Source organism: Haemaphysalis longicornis, unplaced genomic scaffold (genome assembly GCF_048455015.1).
Source record: "Haemaphysalis longicornis isolate Haplotype H1 unplaced genomic scaffold, Haemaphysalis longicornis Haplotype H1 scaffold_7, whole genome shotgun sequence".
Lineage (NCBI taxonomy): Eukaryota > Metazoa > Arthropoda > Arachnida > Ixodida > Ixodidae > Haemaphysalis > Haemaphysalis longicornis.
In genome coordinates this window covers 29,426,660-29,447,246 of record NW_027526422.1, presented here as the reverse complement: position 1 = coordinate 29,447,246, position 20,587 = coordinate 29,426,660, and the positions used below count along the sequence as shown (strand labels likewise).

At 51.3% G+C, this 20,587-nt stretch overlaps 1 protein-coding gene across 1 annotated transcript in view; it reads right to left on the bottom strand.

Moving 5' to 3' along the window:
* Ct (homeobox protein, cut) overlaps positions 1 to 20,587 on the bottom strand; it is an 845,317-nt gene that overhangs the window by 10,660 nt on the left and 814,070 nt on the right. The window contains 7 exon segments of the mRNA XM_077676505.1: positions 197 to 492; positions 1,208 to 1,679; positions 2,147 to 2,442; positions 3,331 to 4,070; positions 4,439 to 4,545; positions 4,730 to 4,804; positions 5,326 to 5,493. Coding sequence (XP_077532631.1) covers positions 197 to 492; positions 1,208 to 1,679; positions 2,147 to 2,442; positions 3,331 to 4,070; positions 4,439 to 4,545; positions 4,730 to 4,804; positions 5,326 to 5,493 — 2,154 coding nt within the window.

Sequence of the window (20,587 nt, the reverse complement as noted above, 5' to 3'; positions counted from 1 at the left end):
CGACGAAGACGAAGGCACGTTTTCTTGTCGCAGCGTTGGCATAGGACTGACGCCGCTTCCTTGTTCAAAATTTTGTCAGTCGATTGTCCCCACCTTCGAAGTTCCAACGCTGTCTCGTTAGAATCAATCCTTTTATTACGCAAACGAGAAGACACCTAGGAGCAGAACGGTAACGGAACACGGAATATGAGCTCACCTTCTTGACTATCTCCTCGGTGTTGAGGTTGTTGTACTGGTCGAACTGCTGCTGCGTGATGGGCGGCAGCACCGCCTTGTTCTGGCGCTGATTGGTCGACGGCATGGAGGGCGCGGCGCTCTGCGTGAGGAGCGAGTTGGTGATGGACTGCATGCGCTGCAGAGGCGAAGAGCCCAGGTCTTCGGCCGCTGCGGCGCCCGGCGGCGTCTCGGAAAGGCCCAGCACGCCTGCGCCAGGGGGACTCGGCGTCGAGCCCGGGAACTTGACGCCCGGCCGAACCAGCGAGAAGGCGCTGCCTACACGGGTGTGAAGGGAAAGAAACAGAAACACACTGATTACAAGCTCTACACAACAGGCAAGAATGAAGCTTAATGAAAATGAGCTGCAACCCAAATACTTTCCATAAGGTCTGCAAAGAAAACACTCCTGGACCTTCAACGAATGAACGTAAGGGTAAAACGGAAGCCACATGATGGGAATATACCGAAAAATCGCACGTAGCATACAGTCAGATCGCCTGCAGGCGGCTGCGCTTCAGCAAACCTAATACGCCGGTACAAAATAGCAGGAGTGAATAAAATATGTCTCTATCACCACCAGTACTTTTTACGCCTTCCGATATTCTCAATGAGTCGTTTAGCCATTGATTCAGAGGAACGCATGAATGAATAATGTATCTGCTATGTTGTTAACGAGCACAGTACTGGGGATAAATTTCCGCTAACAAAACATGGAACCCTTAGGTCCCTTTTTCAAGCGCTCCCTGAATCGCAAGAAAAAGTGTTAGCTGCAGCTGATGTGCACAGGGTGAGGCTATATTTCTCGGCTTCTGACGAATCTTAAAGTAGCTTCTCCTTTATCTGAGTATGTATTCACACACTGTTACATTGCTAAAGGAAAAAAAAAACTTGATGCTAAAAACGAAAAAAAAAAGAGAGAACGACAAAGAGGTGAAGATGGGCAGCAATTTGCGGTGACCTCGCGGGCGTGTTCTCGTGACGTTGTCCTTACTGTATTTGTTGCCGCCGCGCTGCTTGTGCCAATCCCGCGGAGCCAGCTGTGCCGCCAGGGACGCAGCGCGCCGGTGGTGGTGCTGCTGCTGGTGCTGCGATGTGGGCGGCTGCTGGTGGTCGTGGGCGGCGCGCATGGCTTCGGCCGAGTCCGCCGCCGCGGCCCTAGCCGCAGCCGCAGCCGCAGCCGCGGCCGAAGCCGCTCCGGGCCCCCTCAGCTCGGGCCCCAGGGACAGGCCCGGGAAGGCGCCGTTAAGCAGGGCCCCGGGCAGCGCGGCAGCGCCGAAGCGCGCGAACTCGTGTCCCGGAGTGAGCGCGAGCTGCGAGAGCCGGGACAGCTCGTGGTGGTAGATGGACAGCGCCTGGCGGATCTCCTCGTGCGTCCGGTCGTACTGCTGCTGCCGGAAGCTCTCCTCCACGCGCTGGCCCATCAGCTTGGCCAGTTCCTCCTGGTAGATGCGCGCAACCATCTCCTGCGCATCAAGACGCCGTCGTCGTGCCCGTTCAGGAAACGCTCGCCGTGACGCAATCGCGAGAACCTCCCGCCATCGGAGTGAACTCGGTACCAGGCGACGTACGTAGGCGCATCACGCTAGTGCATCTCTCAAAAGTTGTAAGGAGTGCGCTTCTGTTAAGTCGCGCAGAGCATGCCTCCTTAGTCTACCGGCCTGCCCATGACGCTAGGGAGGCACGAACAATCATGTGTTTTGCTTTAACCTTGTTGACGTCTCAATACTGTCGTTTCCTTCCTTCCCATTGAATAATGTTCCGCAGCATTAAACCGAAATATAACCTGGAAACAAACTTCTACCCGCGGCAGCGCCTTTACATTAGATGTAATAGAGCAGCGGCGTTTCTGAGGGCTAGGACTGTTATAGAAGCAGTCCAACGTTTTCTACTACTATTACTACTACCAACAACGGTGAGCAGTTCTTCTCACCTGCGGTATGTCGTCGTTCTCGTACTTCCGGCTGGACCGCTTGGCGGCGTCCTTGGCCAGGTTCTGCGGAGTGGTCGGGGCCGCGTAGCTGTTGCCGTCGCCATCGGCGTCGCTGTCGGCGTGTGAGTCGTCGGCCGAGCCGTTTTGGGCGCCCGACGAAGGCGGCGCGGGGCTGCGCTCCTTGTTCAGCGGTATGGTCATAGCCTGCTGGGCCTCGCTGAGAATCTGTGCGATGCGCTCCTCGGCGGCCACGTCTTCCTGACGACTGGACGCACTCGATCCGCCAGACTCCTTGGCTGTGGGTGACAAAAAGGAGCGCAGAAGTTGAGAGCTCCCGGTGTCGCTCCCTGCATCGTCGTTGCAATAGTTCCAGAGAAGCTGTTGCTGCGTTGTGAGGACCGGATTTCACCTTTTGCGTGCATCATACTCCTAGTCTTTGATACTTTATTTGCTGCAGTCATTTTAAACTATGGTTCCTTGGTCCGCTCAAGCAGCCAACTTGTGTGTATACGAAGCCTGAACGATGAACAAGGCCTAAGCCAACTGTGCTCGTATATGGTAAAAAGAGAAATAACTCCCTATCCCTACCCCCCCCCCCTACACCAGCAAGCGTTCCGGTGTCCGCCCCCTAGGCGAGACAATTTACGCCTGTTGGTGGATCTTCCCTTTCCAATGAACAATACATACATACATACATACATACATACATACATACATACATACATACATACATACATACATACATACATACATACGTTCATACGTACATACATACTTTCATACATACATACATACATACATACATACATACATACATACATACATACATACATACATACATACATACATACATACATACATACATACATACATACATAACTAAAGAAAGGCACAGCTTCCCTTGTGGAATTTAGTTGCTCATGGTCTGTAAATGTGTGTAATCGTGCAGTGATAGGTTATAACGAGATTTTTCCACTGGTACGGTACTTTGCACGTACTCGATGCACGATTGTACTCTTCACGTGCCAGGTTGACGTATACTTGGGCGAGAGAATAATCCCACCGAAGGTGCGTACTTTCCCTATGCCTGGCCAGTAACTTCCCCACGATATACACTCGTAACCCTTTCCGTGGCCCGTGTGCCCTCTACAAGGGGGCGGCGGCAGGGCTGCAGGCGGGCGTACCTTTCTTGGGGACGAGCGCCTTGAGCATGAAGACGCAGAAGTCGTCCGAGGCCCAGGCGTGCATCTTGCGGTACGAGTCGCGCCCCTTCTCGGTGAGCTTGTCCCAGGGTTTCGGTTTGGAGAGCAGCTCGCTCACGGTGCCCTGCGACAGGCCGAGCACGAAGCGGGCGAACATGCGTTGGCCCACATTGTGCGCGCTCAGAAGCTCGCGCACGGCGCGCGACACGTTCTGTGTGTTCAGGGCCTCGCACGCGTGCCGCTCCATGTTTTGCCGAAGGCAGTCCTGGAGCCGCTCCAGAGACACGCCCGCCGCGGCCGCCGCGTCCGGGGTCGGCGGGTTTGCGGCCCCCGCGACGTCGTCCACTACGCGCCCGCTCCCCGTCGACGTGTCGGTGCCGGTAGACATGGCGTCGGCGTCCACCGACTTGGGCGTCGCCGGAGGGCTCGTCACGATGGGCGTCGGCTCGCTCTTGAGCATCCGCGAGAACGACGACACGATCTCTTCGCCCAGCAGCGAGCCGAACGCCTCGACGTTCTGCAGTCGCGAGCCTGGCGAGCCGGCGTCCTCGCGACCCTCTTTGCCGAGGGGAGGCGACAGCCGCGTTCGATGCTTGCCATAGAGCACGAGATCGACACAGTTGTTATTATTGTTGTTGTTGTTGTTGTTCGACGGGACTAACGTAGGCTTCTCGTCCTGGTCGTCGCTGGGGTTGTCGCTGTCCTCCAGCATCTTCAGGTTCCTGCATCGAAAGGGTCACCAGACTCTAAGGAGCCTACCTTGTCACGTTCACAGCTTAAATTGGTCCGTAGAGACGAGTGAGACTTAAAAACACACATTATAGCATCGCAAATTGACTACGTTTATGGCGCCGTTAAAAAAAATCTGTCCCAGTAAGACGCCACAAGACAATATTAAGATCCCAGTCTTGTATGCATGGCGGACTCACAGGAAAATACCTCAGAACTCCGCGGATAGCACGTATAAAGTAACAGCAAACGATTAAACATCACCAAACACGGTAAATTGCGCGTGGCAATCGTTCGTATGGGTCGCAGTGTTGTGCAACGTCATAAAGTAAGCCAGCATTAATCACCGACGGCAACTCACCTCAGTTCGGTCTTAATGTCGTCGTAATCTTTTTGCCTGTCGAGCCGGTCTTCAAGCTCCTGAATGATTCTTGACTTTTCTGCGAGCATTTCTTCGAGTTGAGCAATCTGCGACAGACGAAGGAAATGTAGCTTGCAGGAAACGTAACAAAGCCCCTGATAGCTCGCAGCAGCTTCCCGCGACAAGCCAAAGAAGCGGAGCAACTGAATAGATCTGCGAGGCTCATACCGCTAAAGCAAGAAGCTCGATATACAAAATGGAAAACAACTGACGTCACCGCAATTGGCTTACCTGTGAGGCACTTGTCTCTTTTAGAGAATCGACTGCCGACTGCAGCTTCCTAATATCTTCGACTAGTTGAGATATCTGCGCAAAAAGAAGGGAGGGTGGAATGGGGGTGGGGTCAAATACGCGAAGAGAATGCATCTATAAAACCGGTTAGATTGAACACCGGTCTTTTTTTCTTGGCGGCCAGTTTACTCATGTGCTCGTATGTTTGACAACAAAATTTCGGGTGAAAAAAGAGGTAGCCTGAACACTAGACATTTTGAGATGCTATGTCTTCTACATGGCGCTGAAAGATAACATTCTTAACAATGTCGCTCAATTTTCAAAAACATTCTGCGCTTCCAAGCACCAGCTTCCTCAGCTCTTCTTGTTGACGAGTTTTACTTCCTGACAAAACCAATCTATTCCCTGACGCGCACGTGCATACGTGACCAACCAATCTATTCCCTGACGCGCACGTGCATACGTAACCGCTCCAAACAAAAACTATTTTAATCCTGTGTGGCAACCCGATTCAGCTTTCCTGCTTCAGCCGGTTTAATACAGTGATACATTTCCGTTATTTGTCCACCTGCAGTACTGTCTCGATCTCTCCGCACCTCTTTGTCTTTGGAGGCCAGTTGAAGCTCGAGCGAGGCCCGAGACGGCACGGGCGACGAGGAGGCGTCCCGCGGCGTCGACGGCGGAGGCGGCGACGACGAGTCCATGTCACACAGCTGGTCCCGCCCACCCGGTTGATGATGATGATGCTCGGACACCACGGCGCGCTGCACATGCGCAAGAAGAAGAGCGCGCACATTTAGTAAGGCACCTTGACCGCATCTGGCAATGATATGCAAGCACAATACACGCCAAAATACGAGACAAAGTTCTTTTTATTTTTCAACGCGGACAAGGGCTCCCCGGACGAGACGAGGCGCCCCACTTGGGGGACACCCAACCACCATTAGCGCCTACAGTTTGTCAAAGCAAAGTTTGCAAAGTTTACGCTTTCTCTCTCTCTCTCTCTCTCTCTCTCTCTCTCTCTCTCTCTCTCTCTCTCTCTCTCTCTCTCTCTCTCTCTCTCTCTCTCTCTCTCTCTCTCTCTCTCTCTCTCTCTCTCTCTCTCTCCTGCACACACACACACACACACGCACACACACACACGCGCGCGCGCACGCACGCACGCACGCACGCACGCACTCACTCACTGTCTTACTCGCTCAGAAAAAAAAATATGGCCGTACTCTGGCGATACCAGGGCTACTGTAAATTCGATGACCCACAATCATGGTGAAGGCGTTGAGGTTGTTCTTGGAAAGGGAGCTTGGTTCAGTACCGGCAGTCTACGCTATAATCTCAATTACTGAGTGTAATAACTTCGTTAGTACTTTATCGATTTCGGGATCATTAAGGCACGCTGAAATGTCGACCTGCCGGCAATCGGGCACTCTGGCAAGCATGCCCGCCGTTCTGCAGCCATGCTGTTAAGTAGGCAAGCAGCAGCACGGCAAAATTGAGCACGCTGAAACGCGGACACGGTGTTGTGCGGGCACATTTGTGCGGCTTGCTGTTCAAAACAAAATATTCCGAGGAGCGAATCAAAAATGCTGATCGGTAAAACCGTGAAATATTCACCCGCACATCATATAAAGACTCGACACGTCAAGCTTTCCACCGCTCCGTTGACAAGCCCGTCGACGATGTCGATGTTTGTGGTGGTTGTGTAGAGGTTGTTTTGGACGATGAGAATCTCCATGGGTAAGTTGGCGAATTCGGTGTGTGACATTTTAGCCACCTTGGCCGTCGCCTTCTGCAGAGCGTCTTGTGTCGTGTACCCGCGGTACGTGTCTTGAGCTCGCAGGCGACAAACGACAACCTCTTCTTCTTCCTCTTCTCCTTGTTGGATAGCAACGAACGCGTTGAACGTTTTGTCCTCTTCGGCCAATCTTTGGTTGGCCAATCCCTAGGGGGATCCTGCCACAATCATCATTAATGTGCCGTGCCGTATATATATACAGCAGCAACGAGGGACGGGACAGGGCCCGAGCAAGAGGAGCTTCGCCCCTAATAACCCATGCTATTTACCGTTGTTGCCGTAAAAGAACTCCGGAATCAAGTTCCTCACATTAGCTTTGCAGGGCAGTACAGGTTTATTAATGTTCTATCAACCTTGGCACGGAAAGTAAGTTCCAGCTGTGGTCTAGTGACGAGAACGCAAGGACATGTATTCAGCTAAACCACAACAGCATCGGTTGCATGCCACAACCTCCTTCTTCTTCCCCGTCTTCTTCTTCATGGTAGTGGCGCGTGCCCACAGAGGTGGATTGCTCGACGGTGATGGGGAAGATGATGATTCTGATGATGATTTTTATGATGAAGATGATAATGAGAGAAAATGTAAAGGAACGGCAGGAATGTTAACCAGGCCAAATGATGGTGATGATGATTGCGCCAGACCGGGCCGCATGATTGACAAACCTAGCCGCCGAGACACACCCCCAGTAGCGCCATCTGCTGGTTCGCTTGGAACACTCTAAAATCTTGACCAACTACTAAACAGGTTTCGCTCTTCGGCGTCAGTACCGTAGGAGTTAAGAGTTGTGAGTTTTCGTGCTAACAGCCCGGTGTAGATCTTTTCAGTATACACGATTTCTTTTCTCTGCAACCTGCTCTCCTACGTCATTTACACGCATTCTTGCGGAAAATAAGGATAGTATGGTATCCTTCCAGTCGGTTTAGCCTACCAACATGTTTATTAGTTGTTCCGTTTTTGTCGTACAACGCGAAAGAGAAGCGAAAGTGAAGTGCGTCTAGGCGGCCAAGCCTGTAAAATGCGCGCCCGGACCACTGAGGGATCTTTCTGCTCGGAGTCGGTGTATCCCGATAAAATTTTGCAAACCACCAACGGGCACTTCTCATTTCCGGGCGCTATCTCTTCACAAAAGTTAGCCCGCTCCAAACGAAGCCACTTTCCTTTCAACAGTGTTTCCTTCTAACTCTTAGCTAAGAATTAGTGGGCTCTACCCCGTATCATACGCACACAAGGGTGCATTTTGTAGACTGAAAGACCACGACGCCTGCTCATGTTTTAAAGGAAACGTGAGATATAGCTATCTCGTAAAGTTTCCGTTTGTGCGGATTACTCCGCAATCATTTGCTACTAAAGTGCATTCAACAGTGCTTAGAGGACTGCATGCTTATGGCAACCTTGTGGGTTTTTCCAGCGTGCGGAGCTCCTGTAAAGTTCCAGGATACTCCCCAGACATCGCAAGTTCTCGGAAAATTCCGCCAGCATTTCTACCACAATTTCGTTTTCGGTTCTCGCGGCAGCCACATGTCATTTGTCGCTACTGCCTAATGCGCCAATTACACCATGCTCCAAGTTGCACCCAAAATTTTCAAGCTTCAGTCTTTATCACCGGATGTACAAAATTTCCCGCCCGCTTTGCTCCCACAAGCGCAAATTACCTTTCGCGCCGTGCCACGGTCGCCCGCTCATGTATGGCGGACTTAGTTTCACAACGCCGTTCACGCGCCATCTTTGCGCGTTGCGTCCTGCGTTAATGTGCACTAAGCCAGTGAAGAACAGGCAGCACTTAAAACTCGAGAAAGTTTCCGGCTCGTTAGAGACATCGCTCGGACAGAGAGAATGCGGTAAAACTTTTAAGAGCCACCGCGAACCTCCATTTTTCCCCCGCTCAAATTATCCCCCACGCTGTTCGGGCCAAAGAAGACCGGAGGAACAATGTAACGTGGCGAAGGCACAACGCGAGCTCCAATAAGCCGCAGCCAACAAGAAGGAACCCACGCTTCAGCAGAGTCACGCCAAACGAGCGTGCCGCACCCTCGCCAATAGAAGTGACTTCGCTTTTGTTCCTTCTCCCGAAAGGCCGCCCCCGTTCGAGAGAATTTTCCCTCTCCGAGCGCGAGTCGCGTGCAATCAAAAGCTTCGGCGCGAGTTAACCTCGCCCGTCCGTCTTAATTCCCGCCACCTCATCTGCGCGCGCCAAGTGGCTCCCGAGTCCGCGCGGGGGCCATTTGACAGGTGGTACGTAACTCGGGTAGACGCGCGCGGAAGCCGAATGAAAAATTCAAGAATCGCTTTGCACGAAAATTTGGATTCCCGCTCGCGTCGAGCGCCAAGGAAAGGGGTGTGCGCTAACCGCAAGTGTTAACTACCGTTGCCTCCGCATACGCTCCCTTGTCGAGTCCGAGTCATTTTGAGTTTGGCCGCGAGATACAGAGCTTTGTTTTTCCCGGTCGGGATTATGTCTGGGTGCGCGCGAGTCGTTACTAACAACCCGGGACAGAACAGCTTATGGGCTTCGGAAGAGTTTCGCCTTCCGTTAGATGCGGCAAACGTGCATTATTACTCATCTGCCGCGTTTAGGTGTCGTCCGAATATTCGATGAACGCGGGCAGTGGCGTCGAAATGGTTCCCGGCCGAATTCGTTACGAGTGGGGAGAGTTTCGGGAACATACGGCTACAAAAACGGCATTCTTAGGCAAACAAGTCCCCGACCTGCTTTGCGCGTTAATAATGCACACTGACGCGACTGTCGAAATCTGACTGGTCCCTAGTTCTTCGTTAGTGGTATTTTGTCAGAGTGTGGTCTTAAAATTTGTATATGTCTGTATTCTTAATGGCAGGAGTTAGTCTTTAATGCGAAATACGCCCGAAGATGGCATGGAAGGTATTAAGGAAGTTGCTCTCTCTCGTTTTTTTAGGCAAACTTTTTTCAGATAACAAAGCCACGAGATTGTCTTGGTTTTTGCGACCGCTTGCGGTTTGCATTTGTGCAACTTTCCTTACGCAGCACAATTTTGAACACCCAGATTTTGAAACGCACGCGGCATGAACTGCGGCTTAGACTTCTTGTTGACTTCGTCGTTCCGCTATGTTTTACACACAACTTCCAAAGGTTTGCTCTGCCAACAAGAACGGACGTGTATATATATACACTTGGCCTCAAAAATGTGATCGGCGCTGAACATCACGCAGCGCAAAACGCAACGCTCGCACTTCGTAACGCCAAGTCCCGGATCACTTTTTTCGAGTGCAATCGTATGGTGTGCCTCGCCATCCGCCTATTTCGCGCGCAGGAACGCAGTTATTGGTCACTTAAGCGCGTTGCGGTGAAGCCGACCAGCAGAGAAAGTCAAAGTGTGGGGCGCACTTTAAACTATAGAGCATCTATCAATAATGCGGTCTACTTCAGTGTTCCGCACAAATACGACAGATGGTGGTCGCGGAGAACAGCAAAAAATAGCTGAAACAAATTTTAAGAGCCATCAAAAGAAAGAAGAAAAAACAAGAGAGAGAGGACGGAGTTGGCTACCGCTTCGGAGAGGCGAAGCAGCAACGACATTCACGACAAACAGCGGCCTCCAAATTGAATCCCATTCCGATGATGAGGCCGCGGAGGGGCCAAGCGACGCGAAGAAAACATCCGCAGCCCCAAGACCGATGCGCACGACGTCGGCCTTTCTCACAGATTAATCGCGTCCATCCTTGCGAAGGCCTGTCCGCCGAATCGGCAATTACGACTACGCGATACACACACGCCCGCTCGCGCTTCACGGGAGAGAGAAAGAAAGCGTGGTTAGTTTTCGCGCACTTTCAATGTCTTCGGTTTTCTCCTTTCTATGAAATTACGCATCTGCCATCCGCTCGCGTGGAAGTTTGCCCGCCGCCATATGACCCCCGCAGACCCGTAGAAAGCCTCTTTGCTTATCTTCTTTGTGAGTCGCGAGCCTCGAGACGTTTGTCGTTTTGTCGTTCACGCTCTTATCACCACGCTGGACTTCGAGAAATGAATCGACGGCATCCTTTCGAGATCACTCGGGCAGATTGAAGCGAGACACTGTGGGACCGCCACGAACTTTCTTCTGTTTCTCCGTATGCGCGAGGTTGGCGCCAGTTCGCCGAAGAAACTTTCTAATTTCAGCTTATTGCCCAAGAACTGAACCCATCGCGAAATATATATCGCAGGCCTGCACAACCCCTGGAAAGCTTTCGTGGTACAGAAATTAGGACATAAACAGCGGTCATTTGGCGCTAATACGTATACTCAACAAGAATGAAGCTAGGATATTTTGTTTTTTCAAAGGCCAACGAATATAGGCTTCACATTTATGATAACCTATTTCTATAAAATATACACGCAGATAACCAGAACAAAGGCGAGTAAGGACTAAACATCAAAGGCTTGTACACTAAGTGCTACGAACAAGACAAGAACGATGGGTATGGGTATTAGAAAAGACTGCGGTAAATCTTTGTGGCACATTCAATAGCTGGGGAGAAAACAAATACAGTCGCTTCTATTAAGGTTGGTCTCTGACGCTTTTCTTCTCTGGTCAAACGTGGGATGCCGATTACAGCAGCCTACAGCGCATGCGCGCACCCTAACTGGCCTGCATGCGCCTCTGAGTACAGTAATCATGTTTGGTCAGCCCGATGGAAAGCGCCAATGTGCGCTTCCAGCAATACCTGAAATCGCATGCAGAAACGAAATGCCCCAGTTTTTATTTCCGAAGGCGTAAAGGTGACATGCTGTCAAAGCGCCCAGAGATTATTCTGCTTTTATTTTATTGTCACGCTATCACAGCCCATCGCACTCCTTTCGAGGGCGATGGGCTGTGATACTAAAAACGGAAGGCTGTTGTCCATGTTCCCGCCGTTTCTGTCTTTTTTGTTCTTCACGATAGCAGCCGAAGGACGGGGGGTGAGCGCCCGAGCGTGGTCACTGGGTCCCGACAAAGCCTGCGCAAACGACAGGTTATCTGAAGCCTGGCCCGTCTTTCTTCTTGGACGCGTTCGGAACAGCAACCACGCGGTGTCAGGATCCCAGCACGCTTCACTGGCTTCCGACGGAACCTCCGCGCCATGCAACTCGGAGATCGCGACAAAGAGGCACGTGGTTTTGGCTTCCCCATACACGTACCAGCCTCTGCACCTTCACTACCCCTCTTTCTCTATCTCTCTTCCGCCTACAGAAGCATAAACCGCAAAAGCACAGCTCTTAAACTCATTTCTGCCGATACTTCCGGAAAAATGCAGGGCCAAGCAGGACAACGCAAAGAGAGAGTTACGTGGGTACCTCTGGCACCAGGTTGTTTCTTGCCGTCAAGGAAAGACAATGCACGCACGCACAAAAACCACAAGCTGCGCCCGACGTGATTCCGGCCGAATCTAAGAGGTGACGTAACGAAACGGAAGTCGATAAGAAGCGATAATTTACGGGAAACAGCGGAGAGAGTAAAATAATAACGAAAGAAATCGATATTGAGCTGTGAGAGAAAAGACTGCGAAAATTTCAAGCAGAGGAAGCAAGTAAGTAGCGTCCGCCTTTTGGAAACGTCTGCGTAGGGTCTCAACTTTTCTTCACCTGCCCCTCGTCATATGTTCTATCCCTGTCTCTTCCAATCTGGCTTTCTGCGGCGTGAATTGAGGAGGAAGAGGTTGCGACTCCGAAGATGCGTTCCTCCGCGTTCGGCCGGCCGTATCTAACTCTTAATAAACCGGCAGTTTACTTCCTGCCTTTTCTTGCCGCTCCCGATGAGCGGACGGAGGGGAAGGCGAACGACGTTTGGCAGTTCCTCCCTACCTTTTATCTTTTCACGCCGCTCCTTAACCCCCCGCGCGCGTACTCTGTTTGTCGCCCGCATGTTTGTTTGCTCGCTTACATTTCCTTTTGTTTCGTTTTCAGGGCGACGCGGGGAACGGAAAGAAAGAGACGACAGGGTTGTTTTTGTTGATTGCCATCTCGTTGTTCACAGCTCGGCGATTAACGGGATGCGTTGACGTCGCCACCAGAAAGAAGAGAAACTGTGAGCGAGCGCCCTGAGTTAGCTCGGGGACACATTATAACGGCATCGAGCCGCGAAAAACAAAGAGGAGCGTCCTACGAAGCGCGCGCACGAGATGGCGAAAGAAAGAAGGCTTAGTGACTGTGCGACGCGCTGACGTTTCGGCGTTGCACATCGGCCGGAAAATAAGCAAGAAAAAAGTGGCACTGTGTAAGAAGAAGAGAAGAGGAGATGATGAGGGGGGCAAAAACGAAAAGATGCAGGGGTTAAATGTGTGTTCCACTAAGCGTCGGCAGTCGAAGCCAGCAGAAGGGCAGCCATGGGTGACGAAGCTTGAAAGTTGTTACGGCCTGCAGAGCCCCGACCATCGTCTCAACCCTCTTGAGAAACAAACGGGGCAATTTGTGGAACAATACGCAAGCGAAACAAAAGAGAGCGGGGGGTACGTAAGAGCAACAAACAGGCGCTTCGCTCAGCGGACTTTGCATCGTCTGCGCTCATTCGTCCAGCAGGCAATGCAAACCGACACCAGCCTGCGACCAAAAGGCGAACGTGACGGCGGTATCACCGAACGACGAGATTTGCTGCTCGTCGGGGACAGTTCTTTTTATCTCGGCGACCACGCGTCCCTAGCGCCTCCCGCGGGGGAGTTAGGGTTATAGGAAATTCAGGTTAGAGGAACTTTGCTTGTGTTCCTATCCTTTTGTGGCGTCCTTGTTTTGCTGTCACTGACAACCGCCTGTTATGATGTAGAACCGGTCTAATAATCAACAAGGCAGGTTTGATAAGATGCTGCAGAGGTGGTAACAAAATGCATGGGGGGGGGGGGGGGGGCAGTTTTTACTGTGTTGAGTCGCCAGAAATGGTTTGTCACAAGAGAGATCGTGACAGCGCCATGTCGTAATAAAATCAACGCCAGGGACAGTGGTAACCGTCAATTACAGAACAGAAGCGTACAGAAGTGGGTCGGTTTCGGTAGAGAGGCGGAATTCAAACACAGATACGTAAGGTAATCTAAACGCGTATACCCAAGCCCCTTCTTTAAAGGAATAAAAATGATGAAAGCTGGTTACGGTGTCGGCACAGCCAAGAATAAAGAAGAGGAAAAAGGTTATTGAAAGAAACTGAGCCTGAAGCCATCGGTGTCTTTTCTACGCGATGTGTGAATCGTGTGCATGGACATGTAGGCAAGAAGAATACGCGTATACAAGAGCTGTCTCAGGAAAGTGACAAATCCTCCCGTTATCGGCCGCGAATACGCCCCTGACAACCAACCAGATAAACGACCGTAAAGAAGGCTTTACGCAGACTCCATGAGCTTGACAGGTAAGCCGAACAGCTGTCGTCCAAGTTGTTTACATTGTTTCTTCTCTCCTCCCTCTGCCATTTTCCATTGTTGTCTTCGCTACTTTTTAAAAATATGAACACAGAAATATGTCACAAAGGGGCAAAAATATTATTCTCAAGATTTCAATTCAGTCACGGTAGATACGACAACAAACTCTGTCCGTCCAGGTACGAATCGATATTGTCGCATATACAATGATATCTCCACCACCTATGGTTTAGAACCGAAAGAAAAAAAAGCGAAAAGATCGAGGAGTGAAAATTCTGTGACTAGGAGATGAGCAAAACAGAGCGCTCACTCGCGTCGTCGAGGTTTGTGACACGTAATGCCGATTCGATCTCGCGAAGTTTCCCGCGCCCCTAGAGCGGGATTCATGTCAGCTATTTGCAGCAAGCAGAGCATAGCTGTCTCAGCGGTGGTGAAGACGGGATGCTAAAAGCCCTAAATAATCCCCGGAGTGCGATGTGAGCTGGGAACTCAACAGTGTGTCCTCGAGACAAAAGAAGGAATAAAAAAATCCTGGCTTACAAACTGAACGAACGAGCCTAGAAACTTAAGAATGTGTTTTTTCAACTTCTTCGCAAGAGGAAATTGGAGAACGCGTAGAAGAAAAAGATGCTAACTGGAGCTACGTCGACACATGAACCACGGCTCGGCATGTTGGATCAGTAGACGTTGTTTAGACTAGTACTTCCGGAAGCCTTGCTACCTCAGGCACAAAGCACGTGCAAAAATACAGGGGAAAAAATGAGGTTCCTAGCTTGGGCAAATAAGTTTGCCAAATTCGCGCATCGTGCCTAAAAAGAATTCATAGAGATAGGTTCGGAGTCTACAAAATTAGAGCTAACTATACCTACGCAAAACCTAGAACTGCGACAAAACAAAGTATACAAGACAAGAGGAATAGAAGGACACAAATATAAAACGAGTAGCAGAGCGGAGCGCAACACTACAATTTCTGCAAAAAACAGCTGCGGCCTTTAAAGCGTCCGGTACCGTATATAACAGTACACACGGGCACTTCTCCATAAGCGGTCGCACAAGTTCGGTGCTTCCCCAAGAGGTCCTTTGCAGGCACCGTTACACCACCATAGACGTACATATATACCGCTCGCGTGTCACAGCTACGCCATCAATTTCAGACAGCGGAGAAACTAAACGCTCCAACGGCCGCAGCACACACCCCCCCGCCCCCTCCCCCCGTTCATTAAAGTGCGAAGCGGCAGCAGCCGCAGCGAGCGATCAGAAAGAAAAGTCACGCCGCCTCCTCGACACCGGGTCCCTAATTCACGAACGACAAACAGACGGCCGGCCGACTAGACGATGATAGTCGCTAAAGAGGCCGAGGCGTGTCGCATATATCAGAACAAAAGCCACACACGCCGCGCGACGCCGCGCTCTTAATAATCTTTGGCGGGACCCAAATGTGACTTCGGCCCGCGTCACAGCGAAACTCGTGCGTCGCGTACATCACGCGGCCGCTTTGCTTGTCACGCCCTGACTTCGGGGAGCGCATAAATAGGCGCCAAAATAAAAGTCATCAACGTTCGGAGCAGTGCGAGAGCGCTCGGGGCCGAATCAGCACCGTGTGTGTGCTGCCACTGAGACGCCAAGAGCGTGCTCTCGTCGACTCGAGTACGGAACAATAGCGATGGCAACGCCGACTATGCAGTTCGGGGCGGCACGTAAGCTGAACCTCTCTCATGGGAGCGTGTCCGTGTGGAACAACTGTTGCATATTACGACTGCGGCACCATGGGGGAAAAAAAGAGTTTTGATTCTTTTAACGACTTCCTTTTAACCTCGTTATGATTCCCAGTCACGGCAGGAAATATACGGTAATCCCTCGTAATAACAAAATCGCTTTATTCGAAATCCCGCAATATACAAAATGTTTTTATGGTCCGCACAGCAGTGTACTGAAAACAAATCATCCCCGCTATTAACGAAGTGCTGCTTATAACGAACTCGACCAGAAAACTTCGTTATAACAGAGTTTTACAGTATCCATGTAATGATGCCATATCAGCATTATGATGCCATATCGGCAATGATGCCATGTCGGCTTTACTGCACTTGAAGAGAAAGGAAGGAACGAACATTGGACACAAAACGCACGCAACCAACACGTCCGCCATAACGTGAATGTCACCGATTATCCTGCAATGATGCCATACCAGCAATAAAAATTAGACTTGAAGCCCCTAGTCAGTGGTTTGAAGACTTGATAATTCGACGTTTAAATCAAAGTACCACGCCGGCGCACAAACGTATATTTTAATCATTTTTGCCGAGGGCAGCAGACGGCTTTGTTATATCGACTTCTTCGTTATATCCGCACTCCGTTTGCTCGAAGAACCCACGTAGCTATATAATTCTGACCCCTTTGTTACTGTCACTATTTCATCACAGCGGACTAAGTTATTTACGGGGCAAAACATTCGCTTTTGCATGGTTTTAACCGTACAGAGCTTTTTTTTCGATCACTAGCGTCGGCTTCTTCTCTTTTTCGGTTCTTTCTTTCTTAAATAGATCCGAAAACTATCACATGAGGTGGAACAACAAATAGTTTTCTCTTCGTCTTCCTTTTCCGTACTAGTTAACGGAGATAGAAGCGCCTACTGCGCTGAACGTAACTACCGAAAGTTAGCGCGACTACTGCATAACAACACGCGCCCTCTCTTCAACCTATATATGATGCCCGGGACACTATCGGGCGCCGCCTCGTTAATTAGGTGACACCGAGGCGCACGCTCCGTTCTATCGGACACTATGTTCCGTGATATTTTTGTTGTACCCGCAGAGCCAGCTGTGATTCTTCCAACGCTGACGTGCGCGTAACGAAGCAAACGGTTGCGTGTTGCTCACGCTAATTAGTGACCCGCCGTTCACGCTCGTTATGTCAGCGGTGACACAGAGTCACACCGAGTCACACACGGAACGATGTTGTACGGCGTGCGCTCGCACTCAAGTTCCGCGAAGGAGAACCTCTCGGAGACAAGATTTCAGGTGCGGCTCTCAGACACCCAAAAAACGCTGTGCGAGTCGTGAGTTGCAAGTGCTACTAGCTACGCTTTTCAACAGCTGACACCAATTCTGGCGATTAAACAGCGCTCTCGCCGAAGCTCCGCTAATCTAATCGGTGCGGGGAAGGCCTCGATATGGTGGCTGAGCTTGGTATCAACAGTCTTCGCTCGCTTATCGGGTTACTGCGCAACACAACTAAGAGATCTCGGCGGCAGTACAATCTCTCCGTCGGAGAAGAGAATAGGAAAGCGGAAGCGCTCTTGGGTGCCGTGTCATTTGTCCTTTTAATCGGCTTCCCTTCGGGCTTCAGTGGCGTCCAATCACAGAGGTTTCGTCCCTCCATCGGGGCTTCACTTTTGCGCCTCCTCTTCCTCCTCCTCCACCCAACTTTTGTTCGGCTCCCTTAATTGACGAGAAACAGCAACCTAAGCCCCTTTCATCTCCTTTCTTTCTCATTTATTCTCCTTCACCCTTTGCGTACACGTTTTCCATTCTTCTTCTTTTTTTGGAAGACTGATCATCGTCGGTTACGAACGGCGTCTCGTGCTTACAACTCGCTCCGCTTGATGCGTCCGACAACGGGATGGATAGGAGAAACAACAACAGCCACCCCAGCACCAGGCGCGCGCAATCTTCATTTCCCAGCATGCAAATAAAAAGAGCCCCAAGTAAAGCGAACAAAAAAAAAGGGAGCCATCGAAGCTGGTGGGGATTGGACTTGTCGTCCCCGGGCGTATGGGGTATCAGAGGCAGCCGAGAGCCACAGAGTCAGCGTGTGGGGCGGCTGTTTTTCTCAAGCGTTATTAGACGCTCACTGAAGCGCGGCCAAAGGAGGGCGATGGGCCGGCACAAGGCACGGCCGCCGCCTCGGACGCTCTTCTGTCTGCGGTGAATAACTACGTCCGTCGACGCGAGAGAAACAACAAACAGCCCGAAGCACTAAACAGGCTTCCTTCGTTCCCGAAAGCGGGCGGCACTAACAGACGGAACGGGTCGCGTCCATTGGCGCCAAACTCTCTGCTGCGTGTCCGTCGCTTCCCGTTTTTAATCGTCCCAATTCAGAGGGCAAAGGGGATGGCGAGGAAGAAAGGAAAAAAGATGTGCCCCGACGGCATAAGGGCTGCCGCGATGAACTGGGAGGCCGGAATAGAGGAGGGCTGCGGCGTTGATGACAATAGGGCGACTCTTTGTTAAAAGAGAGCGCGCGCGGCGCAAGTTTCCCGAATGAGGGACGGGGAGGAGGAACTCGATCGGGAAAGAAAGGCAGTCAGGAACAAAAGACAGGGACCCGAAAACAAAGGAAAGCCGCTTTTTTTTTTGTCTGCTGTTTTCTAGATCGTGAGAGGGAAGCAGCAAGTAACGGCGCACAGTGTCACCATTCGAGTCCTTCGTGTAACACCCACGTGTGCGGTTCCCTTTTCCCTTTCAGAGCGGTTCTCGCGCCTCCCGCTCGGGACACCGTAGGAGGAATACGAGTAACGGGACGTTTAGGGTAAGAGGAGAGGCGCGAGCTCTCTCTGCCTCCTCCGTCGACTCTATCGGCTTGGGGGGCACGCGTGCATCAAAACGAGCACCCGACGTTCAAGCCAGATGGTGTGGTGGTCCAGCGCATATAGAGAGTGGGGCGAATAAACAACGCATCGGGAAGGAAGAACGACTCCGGCCACCGATTCAGCGAGGGGAAACGGCCTGTGTACCGCTACACAAGCCCTGGTTTGCTGTTCCCAAGAGGAAGAGGCACACGTTTCTTCGTTTTGTGCCTGTGCCCATTTTCTTTCTTTTTTTTTTTTTTTCGCCGAGCTTTTCGGCAGCGACTTCCGCTGCCGAGGCGGCGTAATGTGCCGTGAGCTCGATGAGTCCCTCTGTCTCACAGCGGCGGCGGCAGTGGCGCTCGGAAATAATGAGTATCGCCGGGCGTGTGTGGCCTGCGCGAGATAAAGGTTTATGATCCACATAATACTGACGCTCTCGTCTGTGCGCGCGGGCGAAAGGTTTTAATTGCGGAGCGCCGCCCTCGCGAACCGGTGTGCCGCCGCCCCACGAGTGGCGCCCTCTCGCCCCTCTCCTTTTCTTTTCTCCCGTTACCTTCCCTCCCCCCTTCGCCGCAGACTTCGCGCTGACTGACGCCGTTACTTTTGATCCCGGTCTGTGCCGACGCCTTCCTTCTTACCTCCCGCTGTTCATTTCCTTTTTTTTTTTTTGCGTAATATTATTGTTTTTACTCCTGTCGGCTGCCATCTCCTCCTCTCCGACCCGACTCTCATTTTTTTTCTTTTTGCCTCCTCTATTTCGACTGCCGACTCGAATGGTTGCTGGCATCATGCATATAGAAGCCACTTCCGTTATTTATAAAAGGCGCACGCACGCGCGCGTGCGCAGTCCAATCCCACCCCTGCGGGATATATACGTATGGCGGGGGCTTTTGTTTCAGAGTGGCGCCGACAAATTAATGGCCCCGCTGAATACGGGCTGTCCCCAGAGGGCGCCACAACCCAGTGCCTCGTCTTACCAGGCAGCCAGCGACCTGTGTCGCCAATGAAAGCAAACTTTGGCTGTTGAGTTTCATTTAATTCGTTATTTATGCAAGAGCTCAAAAAACGTTAGCGTGCAGAAGGTGGGAAAAAGTAGCGGCGCCGCGAGTAGCGCAAGTGTCTCGAAGGCTTACGACTCTGTCTAGTGAAAAGTAAAATGCGCTAAGGCACTACCACCGTTAAATCACTTTATGAATATGATCACTTAATGAACACGAGCGGCTCAATATAAAACAAGGAACATCGAGACCGCAGAAAGCCGCCACACTGCACGATTCTGGTCAGAGAATAACTTTTAATAAAAAATACGTGGAAAAGCACCTGCGAATGACTTTGGCCACCTGCTTTTTGGACAAGCCTGGACAGGGCTCACCGATCACACTTTTAAAAAAGAAAGATTGTGTTTCACTGCCTTAACCAATCATTTTTTCGCGTGCACCACGAAAATACGCAGACATGTTCACACCTGGCGCCCTTCAAAGCTGCACGAAAAAAAAAAAAAAAAAGGTTGGGATGGCAAAGAGAGGCGTAATAAAAATAAGAGAAAAAGCAGATAGCCACGGTCATTCGTACGTAGCACAGACGTATGTATAAGCGGTCTGGCTTCTTCGGCGATTCCGATAGTCCATATGGCAAGTGATTCCGATCGCCCATATGGCAAGTGGACAGGAAAAACGCGCATCCGGCGGGAAACGATACCCCCGACTGTCCTGCGGCTGCCGGCGGCCGAGCGCAGTAACTCGTCGTCATTTCGACGCGCCGACGCTCGCCTCCTCGCGCAATTAAGATCGACACTTATCAACGACGCCTCTCTCCGCCTCCTTCGCCGGTTTGCACGGAGGCCTTTTTGCTCCACGCGGGGCTGAAATACGGCAGCGGTGGAGTTCCTCCCCCTCTCGCTCTGCGTCGATCGGGGCGGAGATCAGTCGGTCGAGGACGGTCGTAAAAACTTCGCTTCGAGAAGGCCTCACTCAGCGCGCCGCTTAGGCGGCCTGGCCGGATGGACGCCTCACAGCGAGCGCCTTCGCGCTCACTATGCGCGAATTAAGTTACGACCACCTCATTTACGTTCACACACAATGTAGCCGACGGCACACTCCAATTTGACTAAAATCATCAGGTGCTACATTTTTAAATGAAATTAGAAGGTGCGATCATTGAG